The sequence below is a fragment of the Rhinolophus sinicus genome, chromosome 15 (genome assembly GCF_057876585.1).
Source record: "Rhinolophus sinicus isolate RSI-liver-muscle chromosome 15, RSI-T2T, whole genome shotgun sequence".
Classification (NCBI taxonomy): domain Eukaryota; kingdom Metazoa; phylum Chordata; class Mammalia; order Chiroptera; family Rhinolophidae; genus Rhinolophus; species Rhinolophus sinicus.
The window spans coordinates 63706654-63725436 of NC_142515.1; the positions used below are offsets into that span (position 1 = coordinate 63706654).

Sequence of the window (18783 nt, forward strand, 5' to 3'; positions counted from 1 at the left end):
AAAATTAATTTAAAATGAATCATAGACCTAAACATGAAAACTAAAATCATAAAACTTCTAGAAAAAAACCTAGGAAACATTCTTTGTGACCTTGGATTATTAGAGGATCTCAGGTACAACACCAAAAGTATGACCCATTAAGGAAAATGTGGATAAATTGGATTTTGTCCAATTTAAGATCGTCTGTTCTTTGAAATATACTGATAACAAAATAAAAGACAAGCCACTGATTGAGAGACAATATTTGCAAATCACATATATGACCAAGGACTTTAGATGATATGTTAAAACTCCCAAAATTTAATAATAAGAAAACAACCCAGTGAAAAAATACTCAAAATATTTTACAGATACTTCTATTTTACCAAAGAAGATAATGGGAAGGCAAATTAGACTTATGAAAAGATGGTCATTATCATTAGGCAAATGCAAACTAAAATGAAATGATAGTCCAAAGCACTATAAAAATGGCTAGAAGACTGCCCATAGCAAGCATTGGCAAGGATGTGGAGAAACTGGAACTCATATATGGCAGGTGGGACTATAAAATGGTACACCCACTTTGGGAAACAGGTTGGCAGTTTAGAAAAAGACAAACTCTCCCTTATAGTGTGAAAGCAGCCATAGACGATCCAAAAACGCAAAAAAGAATGAGTTTGGCTGTGTTCCAAAACAACTGTATTTATAGACACTGAAATTTGAATTTCATATAATTTTCACGTCATGGAATATTACTCATCTTTTGATTTTCTCAAACGTGTAAAAATGTTAAAATCATTCTTAACTTGTGAGCTATATCAAAACAGGGCTGTGGTCTGCTAAGCCTGCTCTTGGGTAGTACCTGGGGCATTTCATTGAGGACCATGGAGAGGCCTCAGGCACAGGGCTCCTGCTGGGAGACCCACACAGCAAAGTCTCCTCCAGGTTGGAAGAGCATCCTCCCCTCATTTCTGCATGAAACGCTGTGTGACCGGGGTTCGTCTAGATTGAGGGGCACAGCGCAGGGGGTCGATCAGCAGGGCTGGTGGGGAAGGGGGCGGCCCTGAGAGGTTGGAGGTGACACCCACGGGGAAGATGGAGCAGGAGGTCCCTGGACATCTGATCCTGAGGGCACAGAGTAGCCCCAGGTGACTTCCTAAAAATAAGTGAGAGTCCCCATCTGAATGCCCATGAAAGTGGACATTCCCACTTCTCACACGAGTTACAGGCTGGAGAAGCCGGAGGAATTTGGGATCCCATGATGCACAGTGAGCTAGGTCTGCCTCACCAATGTTATGGGCCTCAGCTTTTCAGAAACCTGCAGTGACCAGAGGGCTGGCCAGTGGTGCCTCTGGCCCCTCAGAGCAATGACCAGTGGTTACCCGTGGCAGCCTCAGGGAGGGGGCACCCAGCTTCTCAGCCGCCATACTGGGGTCATAGTAGGATCACCGACTGGTTATTTGGGGGACCAGGTAGAGCCTGCAGGTGTGTTCTGTTTCGGCCAGACAGTGTTCATCATTACTCTGAATTTGAATACCCTCGAGAGGCTGGTTTAGCATTTCCAGTTTGCAGCAGACCCCGCCATTCCTTATTGTTTTGTTTTGCAGGCTGCTTCAGGTAGCACATTGCAGAATGGCCCCAGACCCATTTTAATTTACAGCCATGGGCCAGCACCTTGGGGCAGACGAAGGGCTTGGGAAATGTGCAGACACCTCCACCCTGCTGTGCATGGGGCAGAAGAGCACGCACAGTATTTCCCTGAGCCCAGGCCCCATGGAGTCAGTAAGCGGTTTACAAGAATTTCTAAACAAGTTGCTGGGGCAACGCCCTCTGCCAGGCACCTTCCAATTCATTCCACACTTATTCACAATTACTCGTCTAACATTTACTCTTGTTGGTGCCAGAATACAGTGCTAAAAGAGAGAGCTAAGACCCCTGCCCTTGGGATGTTTGCAGTCTAGTCATGAGGCAGACGAGGAAAAAGTGAGAATATCTCAGCTGTCAAGGAGCTGTGAGGTGGGACATCAGGGGACACTCGAGGTAGGGTGGCGCAGGACACCCTTCAGCAAACTGGCACCGGAAGGGAAAAGGATCCAGGAACTTGTTATGCCCTGTAGTCCTCACGTATTACAGTTAAGGAAACGCTCGCAGAGCCTGAGTGCCTGGTCCAGGTAAAGCGGCCTGGGTTCGCTGAGTCTCTGTCACAGCCCCACTCTATATCATAAGAAAGAGGACATCTGTGCCCAGAGACGCTCCAGCAGCACCGAGCCCTATGGGCTTTCCTCCAGGGTCCTTGTCTCTATGACATGGCCATGGCCCACCCTGTCCCTCCCCTGTCCTTCCTTCTAGGATGAAGCTCTCTCTCACCTGTGCTCCCACTGCTCTTGCACAGGCTACCTGGGCAGCATGTGGCATGGGGCAGGGAGAGGGCACTTTTCTATTTGCTGTCTGCCTCCCTGCACTATTTGATCACCGAGACAGGGGACCCTGATTGCTTCCTATCTGAGCACCAGTGCCCATCCCAGGGCCTGCTAGAGGGCAGGAGCTGCTGTGAGAGGGACCCAGATTTGCTCAGAAACCTCCTGGGCCAGGGTGAGGCTTCTTCTCCTTAGCAGCAGAGGGGAGTAGGAATCTGCCCCTCCTCTTCCCATGCAGACCCCAAGGAAGACTCTTTATTCCATCATGGTTGCAGGACAAGAGGATTCTAGAGAGAGCAGAGCATGTGCCAAAGTACCAACCGGCCCACAGCTAGACTCTTCTCTGCCTCCCCTCCCCGATGCTGTCTCTATGCCAGCCCAACACTCTGTATTGAAATTTCCCATTTCTGAGCCAACCTCCTAAGCATCTGTGAGGTCCTCCAGATCAGAGATAATGTCCTGTTTATTTATCTCTCTCTGTGCCACCTAGAGGGGCTGGTCAAATATGGGTACTTCATAAAGGTGTGATGAATGAATGATAAACTGAAAGGAGGCCTCAAAAGTTCTACAAAGGTGTTTTGCCAACGTCTTGCCAAGAGCATAATACATAATGTGGAGAGCGTGGCTGTGGGTGGGAGGACTGCCTGCTGCGTGGTGCCAGCAGATGCTTGACTTGGGACTAAGTGGAAGCTGGGTGCATAAGCAAAAAGAAACAAAGTGGAGACAGGGAGAGACAAAGAGATACACAGGGTGCAAAGAGCTGCCTACTGGCCACCTGGATTGGGACCCCTCTTTGGGGCAGGGCCTGGGCAGGGAGCAGGATGCCTGGTGGTCAGCTAAACACAGTTGGACCTTCTCAGGATTGGCAGCCTCACTGTAGCTGCCATCTGCGGGGAACACCAGACTGGCCAAGATGTGGCTTTGGAGTAGAACAGGCTATGGCTCACTTCCCAGCTCTGTCCATGCCCAGCTGAGGGACTTGAGAAACCGCATGTCTCTGAGCCTCAACTTCCAAATCTGCGGAATGTCAATGATCATACCCAATCCTGTTGGAGGGTTAAAATGCATTCCCTCAGCCGGGCTCCTGGCACAGCTGGTCTTTCAGGGCACGCTTGTCAACCAGCCTAGAACCTGCCCCTTCCATGGACATCCCATCCTGGAGCTGGGCCTGTTTTCCTGGCCTTCCATCCACTCACTCATGCATCATACATGCAACACTGTTCATTAAGTGAGCGCTGTGTGTCCAGGACTGGTCAAGTCACTGGAGGTGGGGTGGTGACTAATAAACAAAAACCCCAGCCTGCAAGGAGCTTGCATTCTACTTGGGGAGAGGATAGATGGATAGATAGATAGATATCCCTAATAGTTACATAAAGAAAATACCTAGTAAGTAAGGTACTGCTCTAAAAAGAAAGTAAAGAGAAAAAAGTGGGGAAGAGGCCAGAAAATATTGGGAGGAGAAACATGTGACAGGATGCCCGGGGGTGGCCTCCCCAAAAGTGTGATGACATCTGAGAGCTGAAGCAAGCAAGGGAGTGAGCCATGTGGGTGTCCGGGGAGGAAATACTGGCACAGGTCCCGGAGGCAGGAGCAATGGTGGGGCAGCGAGTGTGACGGGGGCAGAGTGTTGGAGAGGGACGGAGGCAGGGCCGAGTAAAGATGACGGGAGGATCATAGGAGTCCTTGACCCAAGGTGGCCAAGGGCCTTTGGGCTGCACACATGGAGAAGGGAAAGCAGCCTCTAAAAAATGGCAACAGAAGGTTCCAGTCTGGCCAGGCCAGGTGATCCTGGCCTGATACCACCCACATCCTGGGAAGGGACCTCCTGGCTTTGCCCTATGAGGCAGACTACCTGCCCCCACCACCAGTTCCCACTGACCGACTTCCTGGCCATTCCTTCCTGTCCCAGGGGCCCTGGCATCTCCCATACACGGGAGCTGCCCGTTGCGTCCGGCACAGTGCTGCGACGCTAACCAAGCTGGGAGGCCCATGTCGAGCCTCCTTCCCCATCTGTCTGAGGCCCGGCCCCGGCATGGATCCACTTACTCCTTCTTCTCCCAGAACAGTGCATCCTCGGCCAGAGAGAAATTCCAGCTGCCAGACTCCAGGCTGAGCCCAGGGCCGTGCATAGGGATCGGTGTGAAAAATAACACAGATGGTAAGCTTCGCCATTTCCTGTACAACACATAATTAGGTTAGATAAGAAACTAGCTGTGTCTAAGTGCTATAAATGTCTATATTAAGCTGTTGTGAAAGTGCCGAGCACTTTGACATTTGAGAGTTCAGAGTAATTGAGGCATTGAAATAAAATTGCTTCTGTTATTTAAAAGGTCATTATCGTCTTCAGCTAGATATATGAGGACTATTTTCCACTCTAGTGAGCCGTTCTCCCTGGCACAATTAGTATCGCTTGAGCAGAGGCCTGCTGGGGACTCCCACCCGCAGCCCCCACCAGAGGCCCAAGGTAGCCGTTCAGACACATGAAGCACGAGGAAAGCAGAGGAGGAAAGCCTCTCTCAGTCAGAATCACTGCCAGTCCTGGGAGAGCTGCCGCCATAGACTCGGCACCCACTGGGCACCTGTCCTGGCAGACAGCACTGCACCATTTGGTCTCATCTTCACAAAATGTCTGTCAGATCTTGCAGATGAAGAAATAAGGCCATGTGACATGAAGGAACAGGGATGTGGCCAGCAGGCCTGGAGGGTTGGCCAGCACTGAGCACTGCTAACTGAGCACTGTTTACTGAGCACTTAGCCACCTGGGGAGTCTGCTGGCCCTTCACTGTACAAGCTTCTTTAAGCCTTGGAACCATCCCAAGATGAAACATCTCTGTTTCACAGATGAGAAAACTCAAGACATTGAGAAGCTAGAAATAGCAAGAAAGTGGCTGAAAATGCTTCAAGACTCACACAGTTGAAGAATGTCACCCAGTGCCTAGACCCCTCCACACTCCACCCCAGGAGCTCAGGCAGCTCTGGCCTCTTTCTGCCATGTCCCCTCTTTTCTACCCTCCCCCAGCCTGCCAGTCCTCGTGTCCTTAGGCTTCCTCTCAAAGGACAGACACAAGAGTGGCCTCAGCTGGGCTTCTCAGATGGATAAATTTAGACCAATGGTTCCTGGGATGGAGACTGCCGGACGAGGGTGCTGGCTGTAGGAGAGACAGATGCCAGCAGGCCGGAAGCCTGACAGGGTGTGGTCACTCTCATGCCCTGAGCCTGTCCATTGTGGCATTGCTGTGAGGACACAAAGCAGGTCCAGATCTCAAATGACGCTCAGCAAACATGACTACTAGAATGTTCCACTGTAAAAACCAAACACTACAGCTTTTCTCCAATTCTCATTCAAGACACTTCCCCCGCCCCACCAAATTGTTGAGTTAAACAAACAGAATGCTATTAACCACAAATTAGATACCTAATTTAGTATCTAATTTTGTACTAAATTATATCTGGTTATCATTAACTTAATACACCACAATCTCTAAATGTCCCCCAAAGAGAACCTTGACTTCCAAAGGCTTGTTCATCTCAACATCTCAACAGTGTGGGACGCATGCTCTAGGGAGGGGCTAAACGGCCATAAGGCAGCCAGCGCACATTTACTGGGCAGCCCATCTGGGTGAGGCCCTGTTCTGGGCAATAATGAAAGATCCCTTTAAAAACCATGCATCCTTTGAAAGCAAGGTCCCAAACAGATATTTACACACCATGTTCATAGCTGCACTATTCACAATATCAAAAGGTACAAACAACCCAAGTGTCCATTGACAGATGCATGGGTAAGTGAAATTGGGTATATACATACAATGGAATATTATTCAGCCTCCAAAACGAAGGGAATTCTGACACAGGCTACAACATGGATGAACCTTAAGGACATTATGCTAAGTGCAATAAGCCAGGCACACAAGGATAACCATATGATGCCACTATATGAGGTTCCTAGAGTAGTCAAATCTAGAGAGACAGAAAGTAAAATGGTGGTTTCTAGGGGGCTGGAAGATGGCGGGAATGGAGAGTTAGTGTTTAGTGGGTACAGAGTTTCAGTTTGGGAAGACATTAAAGTTCTGAAGATGGATGGTGGTGATGGCTGCACAGCAGTGTGAATGGACTTAATGACACTGAACTGTGCACTTAAAATGGCTAAGGTGGTAAATTTTATGTTATGCATATTTTACCACTATAAAAAATCAAATGAAAAAGCAAAGAAACATGCATCCTAGTGGGGATGATAGATTCTGCAGATGACACATGGTAGCTCAAATGATGGGATACAAAGTATCTTACATTTATCCATTTTACATTTGCCCATTTGGTTCATCTATGGTTAAAAGTTCCACTTCTCTCTGTTTCCAGGTATCATTTTGTGAGCTGTGGAGCCACACTGAGCTAACCAGAGAACTGAGCCCAGCTGAGCATTGCAGGCAGCAGGAGAGACAGGGACATAGCGTGTCTGGGTATGAAAGGCAACCTGATGCAGACAAGGAACATGAGAGGGTCAGGTAGGCCAGGGTGCAGGGAGGCGGTCAGAGTTAACGAGCGAGGAGGCCTGGAGTGGTTGGACATTAGGCCAACCCCTGGCCCTTCCTCAGAGAGAGCACTGAAAAAATATATGTTGAATTTGGGGGAGAAAAACAATACACCAGGAACACCCTTGGTAAAGTGTAAGCAACCAGAATCATAAGCTACTCTCACTACCTTGTTCCAGAGCTGGGATTTTACCTGGGGAAACAAAATATTGTCTCGGCCTCTACACGTTGGCCTGGGACTGTCAAGACGCCGAGCCCAGGAAGTCCTAGGAAGTCCTAGGAAGTCAAGGACTTTTCCCGAGACCCAAGACCTCAGCTGTGGTTGTCTAACTCCAGTGGCTTCGGAGGCTCCTGGGGAGACCGAGGCCGTCCCTGAGCCGGGCTCCTGGGGTGTCGTCTGCAGTGCTGCTCTGGGAAAACACAGCAATGCCTTCGTGTTCCCCAGAAGAGGAAGCTCTGCAGGCCCATGAAGTGGTAGACACCCCAGGATTCTTGTCAAACCTCCTGCCGGGCCTGCCAGCCAGAGGTGCTGCCAGCCACTGTGGCCTTGTCACCCCCAGACAAGCATGTTATTTCAGGCTGGTCTTTGATGGAAACTGGCAGAGGGGGCTGCCAGCAGGATAAATATAGCAGTGTCTTTTTGCTGAGCTGTGGAAGCTCTGGATAATGTGGTTTGGGGCAGAGGATTTGGATGTCTTTAGGGAGGAACAAAATTTGTAGAAAAAACTAATCCTTCCCATGTGGGTTGTATTTTTTGTTTTATTTTAAATTTAATTTTAAGGCACCTTCCTAGTCCGTCTCCACTGTCTGTCCCCTTTCTAAGGATTGAGAAGCAGGTGGATACTAGGCTCTGTGACAGAGTGCTGGGACGGCTTGGTGACAAAGCAGACAGGGCCCTGTCCTCAGTAGGGATCACTGTCCTCTGTGGGGAAGAAAGAAGCCGTCCTTTAATTGCCCTGTTCCCTAAGAAGGAAAATGACGTGTGCTAGAAAGTATAACCAGGAGATAGACACTGATTGCACGGCTCCAGGAAGGGCCTGGGCAGCTTTCTCTGTACCAGGCCGGGCACCCCATGGGTTCCCATGGGCCATGGGAATACCAGCAGATGTCCAATCCCCAACTAAGCTCAGAACAAGCAGAGAGGAGAGCTAGCCTGGGCCAAACCTCTCAGCACAAACACTCCCAGTCCTGGGCCTGTGGGGGCTCTTCCCTAGGGGACAGCCCCCGCCTGGAATCTTCCCCATACGTGTCCCTGCCCTGATGTCTTCTGAGACCCGTGTCAAGGGTTAGGGATTAAAGCTCTGCACTCTCCCCTGCCCACAGGTAGATGGACTTGTTCCACATGGGAAGGCAACTTGAGGTCCCGCTGGCCCTGGCCAAATTTTACACAATGACTCTGCAGGCCAGAGAGCTCCACGGGCTTCTCAAAGACACACAGCAATTAAAAGGCAGACTCGGAGTTTAGGCCAGATCTTCCGACTCTAAATCCTTTTGCTTATGTTACTGAGTGAGAAAATCCAGCACAACAGCAAAAGGAAACAAAACTGGTGTGAGAAGAAATAACACCAGACTCTCATCCTGATTCTGGTACCCAAGCCAGAGAGCATGGCTTTGATGTACTTGCTTGGTTCATAGCCTGCAAATAATCGCTTTACTTGCAAATGCAATGAAGGGACAGGGAGAGAGGGAAAGGGGAAGAATATGACAAGAAGAGAATGAGATTTGGGCCAACGTTGGGTTATGAAGAGAATGTGTGGGAATGTAGAGCAGAGGCAGAAGGAATTGGCTGTGAAGGAGAAGGCAGGAGGTCTCTGAGAAGGATGATGGGTAGAAGCAAGAGAGGTCCTCAAGTTCTCAGTGATGGCCACCAGGGGGCGCTGTCAACCCTGAATAGCAGGACTGGTGACCAGTGTTGGCCAAAGTGGGACCCACATGGGAGAAAAAACTGGAGGAGAGGCAGGGAAATCGTGTGTCACCACCATGACTGCGTTTGTTAACTCGGGAAATTTGTCATGCAGGGAGTCACGCAGGGTCTCTGGTCCCCCTCCCCACATAAGAACGCAGGACATGGTGAGGCCAAAAAGAACACCCATGAAGCCATAGGTGGGACTATACTCTTGCTGGGGGCTGGGTTGGAAACACAGGAAGCAGGAGCCACAGAATCCGCAATCCACACTCCGTCATACTCCGCCATCCTAACTGCAATCCGCGCTTACCAGCCACCATCTTCTTTCTAACCCCCATTTCCTGCTAGCATAGTCACGACAGTTATATTAGTGGCCAATGGCTCACTGGTTACAGGTGACGGCCAACTAGCCACAGCTGATGGCAATCCAATCACAGTTGATGGCCATTTATTACCTGAGCCAGCACCTTTCCATGTGAGGCTGAGAGCCTGGAAACTGCACTCCTGGCTCTGTCCCCACAAAATTCCAAACAATGGGTGACTTCTTCCAGTTAGATGCAGGTTCTCCCAGAACTTGCCACCACTGTGCTGTGCTATCAAAGCAGGCAGCTGTGTCTGTGACACTCAGGGAGCACGGTGACCCTGCCTGGCTTCCTGGTCCCGGCGTCTTACTCCAGGTGCTGCTGAAACCTGGGCTGCCTGTGGAGCCGTGGGCAGTACCCAGGAGCATGGTCTTGAACTCTTGGACTCTGAGAAGCATGGGTGCATGCCCATGCCCAGTACAGAGCGGCCTCCTCTGGCAGCCCTGATGCCCCATCACTGAGGCTGAGCCAACGGCGTTAGGGTGGGAGCATGGCAGTAGTAGTACCAGAAAGGTATGCAGGGCCTTGGCCACTCCTCTAGGAGGCCGGGCTTCATCTTGAGGGCAGCTGGGAGCCGGGTTTCAGGCAGGGAGTAACTCGGACAGTCTGCGCTTTAGTGACATCCACCTGGCAGCGTTCTGAGAACAGATTAGATGGCAGGAAGACAGGTCACGGTAAACACAGTGGTCCACGAGAGAAATGATCAGTGCTGATGGAAAGCAGGATTATACGGATGATTAGGTGCCAGAGACACGAGGGAGGCCCTTAGGCGATAAGGAAACAGTTCTCTCATCTTGGGCACGCTCACTGAGATTCCTGAACCTCTGCTTCTTGGTCTGCAAATTGGGATAGAACAGCATTGGCTTAATGAGATAATACAGAAAATGTGCTCAGCACTGTGTCTGGCACCTGGTATTTTTCCATAAAAGTCAGCATTAATTCCTCTGCTGCTGCCAATGGTCTACACCTCCAACGACACCAGATTTTTTTGTCTTAGAAAGGTGGTGGTCGTAACCAGGTTGGCGGAGAATTGAGGGAGGTGAGGTGTTCAGGATGCAGTCCATATTGGACGCAGCCTTCTGAGAGGTGTGGGGGACCCAAGGGGGAACGGCCTATGGGTACATATGGACCCAAGGGGTCCAGTTGGAGCTATGGATGTGGGGTCCTCAGGCTGCAGCTAGTGTGATCAGAGACACAGGAGTGGATGCACAGAGAAAGAGCTACAGACGAAACCCCACAGGAAACCATCACTGGAGAGCTGAGTGGAGAAAAGGTGATTACAGAGATTACTTAAGGCCCAGGAAGTATAACGAGGTCAGTGGGCTCATCAAAGTATAAAAGTCAGGGGATCAGTTTCAAAAAGGGAAAGGACACGTGTATCAGCAATGGTTCCCTGAGGCCTTGCGCAGAACTGAGTTTGGGATTGGGAGGAAGGCAGCCAGCAGGGGTGAGAGTGAGAGGGCCAGTGCAGGGGTGTAGAATCCTGGCTGTGGAGGGAAGGAGCAAGAGAAGGCGGCTGCAGAGGAGGTCTGCCCAGGCTGAGAAATGCTTGTCACTTTGGAGGCTGATGGAGAAGCTGAATAATACAAAAAAAGAGAGGGGACACCTAATGAAGGAGACCCAGGAGATGGAATCCAGAAGAGGAGGAAGAAGGAGGAGTAAAAGCAGAACAAGACACTTTAAAGAATGGCAAACTGACCATGAGATGGGCTGGGTGCCATCACAGCGCACTCAGAACACAGGGACCCTGAGAACTGGGAACTCACGGAGGGCTGAGGATGGACAGGACAGAGGAGGTCCTGCAAGGGGAAACCTGGGCAGCCCCAATCCTTGCCTCAGCCACAGACCAGTCCTGCAAAGGGGGAGGGTTCACAGAGCCATGGGAGAAGAGTGGGAACAGGTAGGCCTCCTGGGAGCAGAGCTTGCCAGGGGTGGGGTTAGGATTGGGATGCATGAAGGGCCAGTGAGCTGGGAGTCACAAGCACGGCTCCAGCCTGGCTCTGCCACGAGCTGATCACCGCCCAAGGGAAGCAGGTCCCTTCCTATCTCCTTAGTTTCCCCAACTGTAAAGTGACAGGCTTCATCATTATGCTCCTAGGAAAACTTGCAGTTAGGGCCCTGGCATAGGGTCTCAAAAGGTTCCGTCTTCTGTGGATCATGGAGCCCTTTAGGAAACTGAGGAGAGCATCAGGCCCTGCACACATGACACCAGCTTCTGCATAACAATTCCTGTGGGTTTGTGGACTCCCTAAGATCCCTTGTAGACCCAGGAGTCTGAGGTTCTAATCATACTCATAAATAGGAAGGAATCTCACCCGACCACCCCACCAGCCAGAAAACTGTAATAAAGGAAAACAGAACGCTGGTTCTTTCAGCGGCAGCCACAGCCCCCACACAGACCAGCTGCTAATGAGTTTTGCTCCTGTTTGCTGATGGAGGACACTTGTAATAAAGTTTAATGTGGAAGAACAAGGTGCATTTAAGCAAAGCTGTAAACATCTCTAATTTTATTTAAAACTATAGGGTGCAGTACATTAACATTTAACAATCAGACACTAAATTGGTGTGAGGCTAATCGAGCTGTGTTTATTAGAATGCAGGCACCAAGTCGTCTTTTATCAATGACAACAGAAGGAGCAGAACACTGCCCTGGCCACCCTCACTCCCCACCCTAGGCATTAATTAGGATTCTTCTCCAAATCACCGCCCTATGGAAAGACACTGATTGCTGTGGAGAAAATACGCTGAGCACAGCAGTCGGTTCCCCGGCAAAGTCTGCTAGCCTTGTGTACTTTGGGGATTATTTCCCCAGCAAAACAAACCATTTTTTAAAATGTGAAATGTATAATTAATTCAGAACAAGCAAAGGCTCAACCTCTATTGTACTTGACCTCTGCAGAGTTCACAGTGCTGAGCCCTTCTTCCTTAGAGAAACTGCCTTAGCAGCTTTCCCCCAGCCCCTCCTACACTTCTGGCCTCTTGCTCTTCTCTGGTCTTCTTCAGGCTCCTAGCCTGCTACTGGACTTTCCATAGGCAGCTGCCCCCACTCAGGCCTGGGCACCTTCCTTCCCATTGGATCCCCTCTCGCTGGGGATTTGGTTCACTATCAGGGCTTCAGCTGTGACCTGTATTCTAAGGACACCCCAGTTTCCCTCCTTGTCACTCAAAGTGTCGCCTGGGGAGAGCATAGGCAGTCCCTGGGAGCTTGTTAGGAACACAGACTGCCAGGCCCTACCCAGATTTCCTGACCAGAATCCACAGTTTAACAAGACTCATGCACAAGCTAAAGCTCGGGAGCACGTCTCTCCTGGCCATCCGGACATCTCACTGCAGCTCAAGCTCAGCATGTCCACACTGAAGGCAGACCCTTCCTCTAAACCATGGATTTCTTCTCTGTTTTCCATCCCAGTGATCAGCTTCTGACCAGTGTGTGGGGTGGAGGCGGGATGGGGGATCAACATTCCCCCCCACCCCCCGTGTGACTCCAAATGTCACAGAGCTGGGTCCCTTCTAACCCTGGGTCAGGATGCTGGAATGACATCATGTTCTATGTGGAAGCCAGTCTAAATGTAAGGGCCAGCACAGAAAGGCTCCCTCCAACATCCATGGGACAGGGCTCATTTGTGTCTCCACCCGAGCCCTCCCCCACTGCTGCCAGTGCCAATCGGTACTGCTCCAGGCCTGCTGGTGTCCCCACCCAAACCCGAGGGCCACTCCCTTATGAGCGCATGAGACCCGAAGCCTGACAATCTCTTTACATTGAGACAGTGTCTTCAGAGCCCAGGAGGCCCACACAGAAGGTGCAGAATGTAGCTGGAGCTTGTGGCTGCAAGTTCAGGTTTTGGATGTAAGTGGGCTCCTTGGGGGGGACACTCCGGGCAATTCTTCTGCTTCCCATGTTGGGAAGCCACTTTGATGCACACTGCTCTAGTCAGAATTCTCTCTGTGGCAACCTGACTAGCTTGAACAAAACCAGGATTTAGGTAGTAGAAAATGGGGCAGTGTATTGAGTCAAAAGAAGATGGGCAGGAAAGAGAACAGTCTGGGGGGTGGAGGGGCTGGGGTATGTGCTTCAGGACATTCTCCTCTCTGCTTGTGTCTCAGCATCTACTTCACTCTCCCCGGCTTCTGTGCTGGGCATGAGACATTGCTACAGGCAGAGCTGATGTGTGGCATCCCAGCTTAGGTGCCCAACGTGGGAGTTTCTTGCTCCCAAAGATTCTGGTGAGCCAGATGGCACCTCATGCACGCTCTGGACATTTCTGTGGCCTGGATCATGAGCCCCATCCTAGTCCAGCTTAGGAGGCAGTCCCTATAGCAGGGCTGAGTGATGCACAAGCCCGTGAACATTCCCGAAAGCGTCACCTGGTTTAATGTTTTATCCAAGTGAGTCCTTAGGCTTATTGACGTGTGGGGTGACTCAGATGACTATGCACCAAAAACTATGAAGTGTCTCATGTCATTGTCATCCCAACAAGTATTTGGCTGTTTCTTGTTGCCCTGTGAGCTAACAGAATCATGATGCTTTAATGAAGAGGTGATCTGAAAGAAGTCCCAACCCTTTCCTCACACGAGGGCTGGGGGTACCCCTTTTCACCTCCTTGCTTCCTGCAGTGATTCCATGCCATGCATGGTCTCGGCCAAAACTCACCAGCAAACCTGAGAGTACCTGTGCTCTGTCTGCAAGAGCCATTGCGTTCTGAGCAAGTGGCTCCTATTGGTTTTAACTTCATTTCAATGTACGCGCCATCGTGCATCTGGAAAACTGCTTATATACAGCTGTTCCATAGGTGCCTTATAGTAAAATCAAAGTGAAAAATTTTTCCTAATTTCTATTTGAATGATGTTTCCCTTTACTTACCCTTAGAAATATCAACACATGCTTAATGGTGTATTTGACAGAGAATGAATGAGTAGACCCATTTTTTAAGTTTACAATGACTAACGCCAAGATTTACCATCCCAGAGAATCACTGGGTCCAAGTCACGCATTGCTTCCAGCTCTGAGCAGAGCTTGCTCGGTTTGCTTCTGGAGCTAATAGTAGGACAAATACGACTTCGATGTTGCCAACAGCCCCCATGGTCCCCTCGGGAACCGGGAAGCATTTTCAGGAGGAGATGATCTTGCAGCTTCCTTTTATGCCCTATGGCAGCAGGTTCCCCATTTGCACATCTCAGTGCATTTGTGCAGCTATCACCAGAGTTTTCGAGAAAGAGCCTGAACTTTATTAATAGACTTGTTAGACCACCTTACAGCTACCAGCTCTTAAAGCTTGTGTTCTTAGTTAGTGTATTCATTTCCATGTGTGATGGCCCTAAGCTACCATTGAATTTAAAGGGGTGGGTTTGGGGGTGATTGAAGTTCAAGCCAGTTCTGCAGAGGCTTGGGGACCTCCTACCCCATTGCCTTCTCCCACCATCTCCCCTTCACATGCCCCACTCTCCACTCCCACCTGGCACCCCCAGGGGCTCACTAGCCCATACAGCTGTTTGTGCAAATCAAGAAATTGCCCCCTTCCTCAAAACACCATATAACCATGTTCTGGAACATTGCCGTGATCACATATAATATGACGCCTATGAAAGTTATGCTGTGAATGGGATGCTGACCATAGAGTCTCCTTCCTAAAGAGATGCTCGGGCAAGTTCCAGTGAGTTCTTCCAAATGGTCTTTCTTCCTCAAAAGTTGCATGGTTTATTAACTATCTTTGAAATCTAGCAGAGAGGGAGGGAATGAGATGTAGGTGTAGGCCAGAGAAAATGACTTCCTCTTTGTAAAGTCAGGCTATTTTTGCTTCTGGAAAATCATTACCTGATTTCAATTTAGACTCTTTCCAATAAACCATAAGAGGCACTCACAAGCTACAAGGGTCTTTGGGAACGATACTGTACAGCTAAGTTCATAGACAAGTATTTATATTTTAAAGTTACTGCAGTGAGAGCCTTATCTATGAAAGTTTTCATTTTGAAAACGCAAACTGGCTTTAGCATGCATGTTAACACAGTGTATTTGTGTAGTAATTTATAGTGTACAGAATCTTACAGTAGTCATTAACCAATTTTAAGAGGTTAAGTCACCTTTATATGAACATGAGTCTTAGACAATTAGGGGATACGAATCTTGACCAAGTTCAATTCACATGGTTATACAGAGGGACACAACTCACACTCAAGGCTGTGTTTAAAATATATAATTTACCGTATATACATGGTCCATTACAACACCAAACAATTTTTGTAAGTAAGTAACCACCCAGAGGGCACTCACACAGAAAGAAGTGTCCTTAACAACACAGTTGATAAGATGGCCCTTTTCAAGAATGGATCCATCTTCACTGAGGTCCTGGATGTCATTACAGGTCCACAGAGCAACTTCCTCACATATGTGTATGCAACACATCCCTGCCAGACCCCCACCCAAATCCATTAGAATTCACATGCAAAGTTGAGTTGGCCAAGGCACTTTGCAACACTAGAGTCTTCAGGACACACTTTTCCAGCTCGGCTAGGACTTCCTACTCTCCTACCCTGGGGGAACGAACCAAAAGACTCTGCTCTCACACGAGTGGACATTCAGTGGGAGGTGGTAACTACAAAAGGCCCACTTCCTCCAGTGTGTCATTGATGGCAAACCCCCACTGCTCCTTTGGAAAAGGATGAGTAAGAATTTCTTGGAGAATGTAAGTTTCTATGTCAGTCATACGTCCACGCTGCCCAAGGGGTGGGAGCCTTTTAGCATGGAGCTCTACTTGTCCTATGGACTTGGATGATCATGGGTGGGGGAGGGGGAACAGGCACTGTAGTTTTCAGAGACAGTTGCTGTCCCTTTAGACTTCCCCAAATGTGCCTCTCTGCCCTTAAATCATGAGGGTTGATGCATCTATTTAAAACAAGAGATGCTATCTTGAGTATTGCTTTGCTCTGCTCTGGGTGCTCTAGCAATATTATCTGATCCTTTGAAAACCAATTAGTATATATCTACCATCTCACACTTTGGCCTACAATGGCATTTCCTCTAGCTATACGCTATGAGCTTGATATCACAGATACAAAAAGAGTAGAAGATTAAAATTAAGATTAAAAAAAACAAAACCCAGAGAAAGAAGAGGAAAACATGAAGGGGTTTGGCTCAGCAGATAATCTCCTTGGATGCTCTCAGAATCAGAGTCCTCACCCCTCAGGGCTCAGACCCAGGACAATCTTGTCCTGGAATATTGGTCCAGGATTGTGGCCCCTGCTCTTCTGCAGAGAAGAGCCTAGTACCTCTCCGAAGGCACCTGGAATGCCACAGGGGAGGGACTCCCCACCACACAGAAGGCACAAGTAAAAATACAAAAATAAGGTTTCATAAATAACTGGGGTGGGGGCATGTATTAAATAGGACCACGGAAGAGGATGCGGCGTTACAGCTTGTTCTCCTCAAAAAGGATCTGGGCGTAGACAGTGCTGGTGGGGATGCCTTTGGCAGCCTGGTGGGGTTTGATCAGCTCCAGCTCGGCGTAGGTCAAGTTTTCCTCAGCAATCTTCGGCTATAAGACAAAACACAACACAAGTCTGGCTGACCAGGGGGAGTGCTGCATCGTACAGCCACTCATCAGGCATGCATTTGCATTGCATGGCAGGGATTCAAAGGGGAACAAATGGACAAAAAACTTACAAGAATATATAAAATCAAACTCATATAATAATATAGATCTCATCATCTTATAAAGAACACTAGGCCTTGCACACAGACACTATGATTTATTTTCAAGTCAACATAGAAACTAACAAAAGAATGATTGAACATAAGGCTACAAAGCAAATTTTCATCTGAAAAGTAAAAATAATGCAACAGTCTCTGATCAAAAGGAAAAAATAGAGACAGAGCAAAAAATCCTAGAAATTAATAATAAAATTGGAATGCTACCATCTAGAAAAGTTTTTAAATGACTTACTCTGTATAAAACTAAAATTTCAGCATATATTGAAAATAATAAAGAAATATTACTTGCCAGAACCTAAAAAACACAGCACTCAGAGAAAAAGCATAGACTTAAATATTTATATTAAACAATAGTTTACATTAAACAATATGAATTAAATGGATCAAACATCCAACTGCAGAAGTTAGAAAAAAGAACAAAATAAATGAAAGAAAAGCACAAAAAAGAACCAATAAAATTAAAACCAGACTGTATGAATCAGAAAACAAACAAACAAAAAAACCCAGTCGAATTAATAAAAACATCCAAAGCCTGTGCTTGGAAAATGCCAATAAAATAAATGAACTGAAAAATACATTAATCAAGATAAAAATGGAAAAAACAAAATTGAATAAAATAAGAAATGAGAATGGGAATATAATGTAAATAAAGAAAAAAAATTAAATTAGAAAAACTACTTTGCTCAACTTATTGCAAAAAAAAATTTGAATTACGTACAGGATAAAAAGGGGAATGTGCCAGAAAAATATAAACAATAAATGTCAACTCCAAAAAATATGAATGTATTAATTACAATCAAAAAAAGAAAAGAAAATGAAAGAAGGAGGGAGGGAAGGCACGGAGGGAAAATACTGTCCAAAAGCTCTCTCTCAAATAACCAGAAAGTACTAATTTGATGGTGCCCAGGCAGAGAATTTCTAAAAAAAAAAAAGTCTTTAAGGAACAGATAATTCCAATGTAATTAAACTGATCCAGTGTATTAAAAAAAAGAGGAAAAACTTCATGTATTTAAGAACAATCTCATTTATTAATATAAATTTTAAATCAAATATACTCAGAGAGAATGCAGAAGCACATTAAAAATTAGATAATCATGCTAATTTGATTTTATTTCAGGAGTGCAAAGACGCTTCAATATTAGAAAAATCTCTTAATATAATTCATAATAGTAGTAGATGAAAAATCATATTGTTACCTTCATAGATACTGGAAAGGCATCTAATAAAATTTAAAAACATTTTTTGTTAAAATATTTTTGAATAAAGTAGTCATAGAACTTTATTTTCTTACCGTGATTAAGGAATTTATCATTGAAATAAATACTTGGTGATTCAACTCTAGTGGTACTAAAAATATAAAGCAGCAATCATTATAATACTGTGGCATTGACAAATGAGTATATATATATATATATATATATATATATATATATATATATATATATACATATAAAATTCTAAAAAAATAATCTCAGCATATGGAATGTATTTTAAAGTATGATACAAAATCCAGAAGCAATAAAGAAAAGATATGGACATTTTCATTCTGTATATGGCAAAATATTCTCTAAATAAAGTCCAAGGACAATTGAAAAAATGGGGAAAATATTTGTATCATATCAAAGGGTCTTACAATTCAAAAAAGATAATGGCCAACAATCCATCAGAAAATTAAGCAAAGAACAACAGACAGGACCAGTGAGTTCACGGGACAGTAAATACAAATGTCTCTGACACATGAAATACGAGTCAACCTCCCTCATAGCAAGAGAATCGCGATTTTAAATCAAACTTAGACATCAGTTTTTGTCTTTTAGGAGAACAAATTGATAGTTGCCAGAAGAGAGGGGGTTGGGGGTTGGTGGGTGAAAAAGGTGAAGGGGAA

At 47.0% G+C, this 18783-nt stretch overlaps 1 protein-coding gene across 3 annotated transcripts in view; it reads right to left on the minus strand.

Moving 5' to 3' along the window:
* Nucleotides 1-15369: 15369 nt before the first annotated feature.
* The window catches only part of VSTM4 (V-set and transmembrane domain containing 4), a 102118-nt gene continuing 98704 nt past the window's right edge, over nucleotides 15370-18783 (minus strand). For 2 of the 3 annotated variants that reach the window (XM_088792124.1, XM_019730126.2), the window contains one exon: nucleotides 15370-16722. In XM_088792124.1, coding sequence (XP_088648250.1) covers nucleotides 16709-16722 — 14 coding nt within the window. In that variant the 3' untranslated portion in view covers nucleotides 15370-16708. Of the gene's footprint in view, nucleotides 16723-18094; nucleotides 18118-18783 lie in introns of all 3 variants that reach the window. The other variant, XM_019730127.2, reaches the window with a different exon arrangement.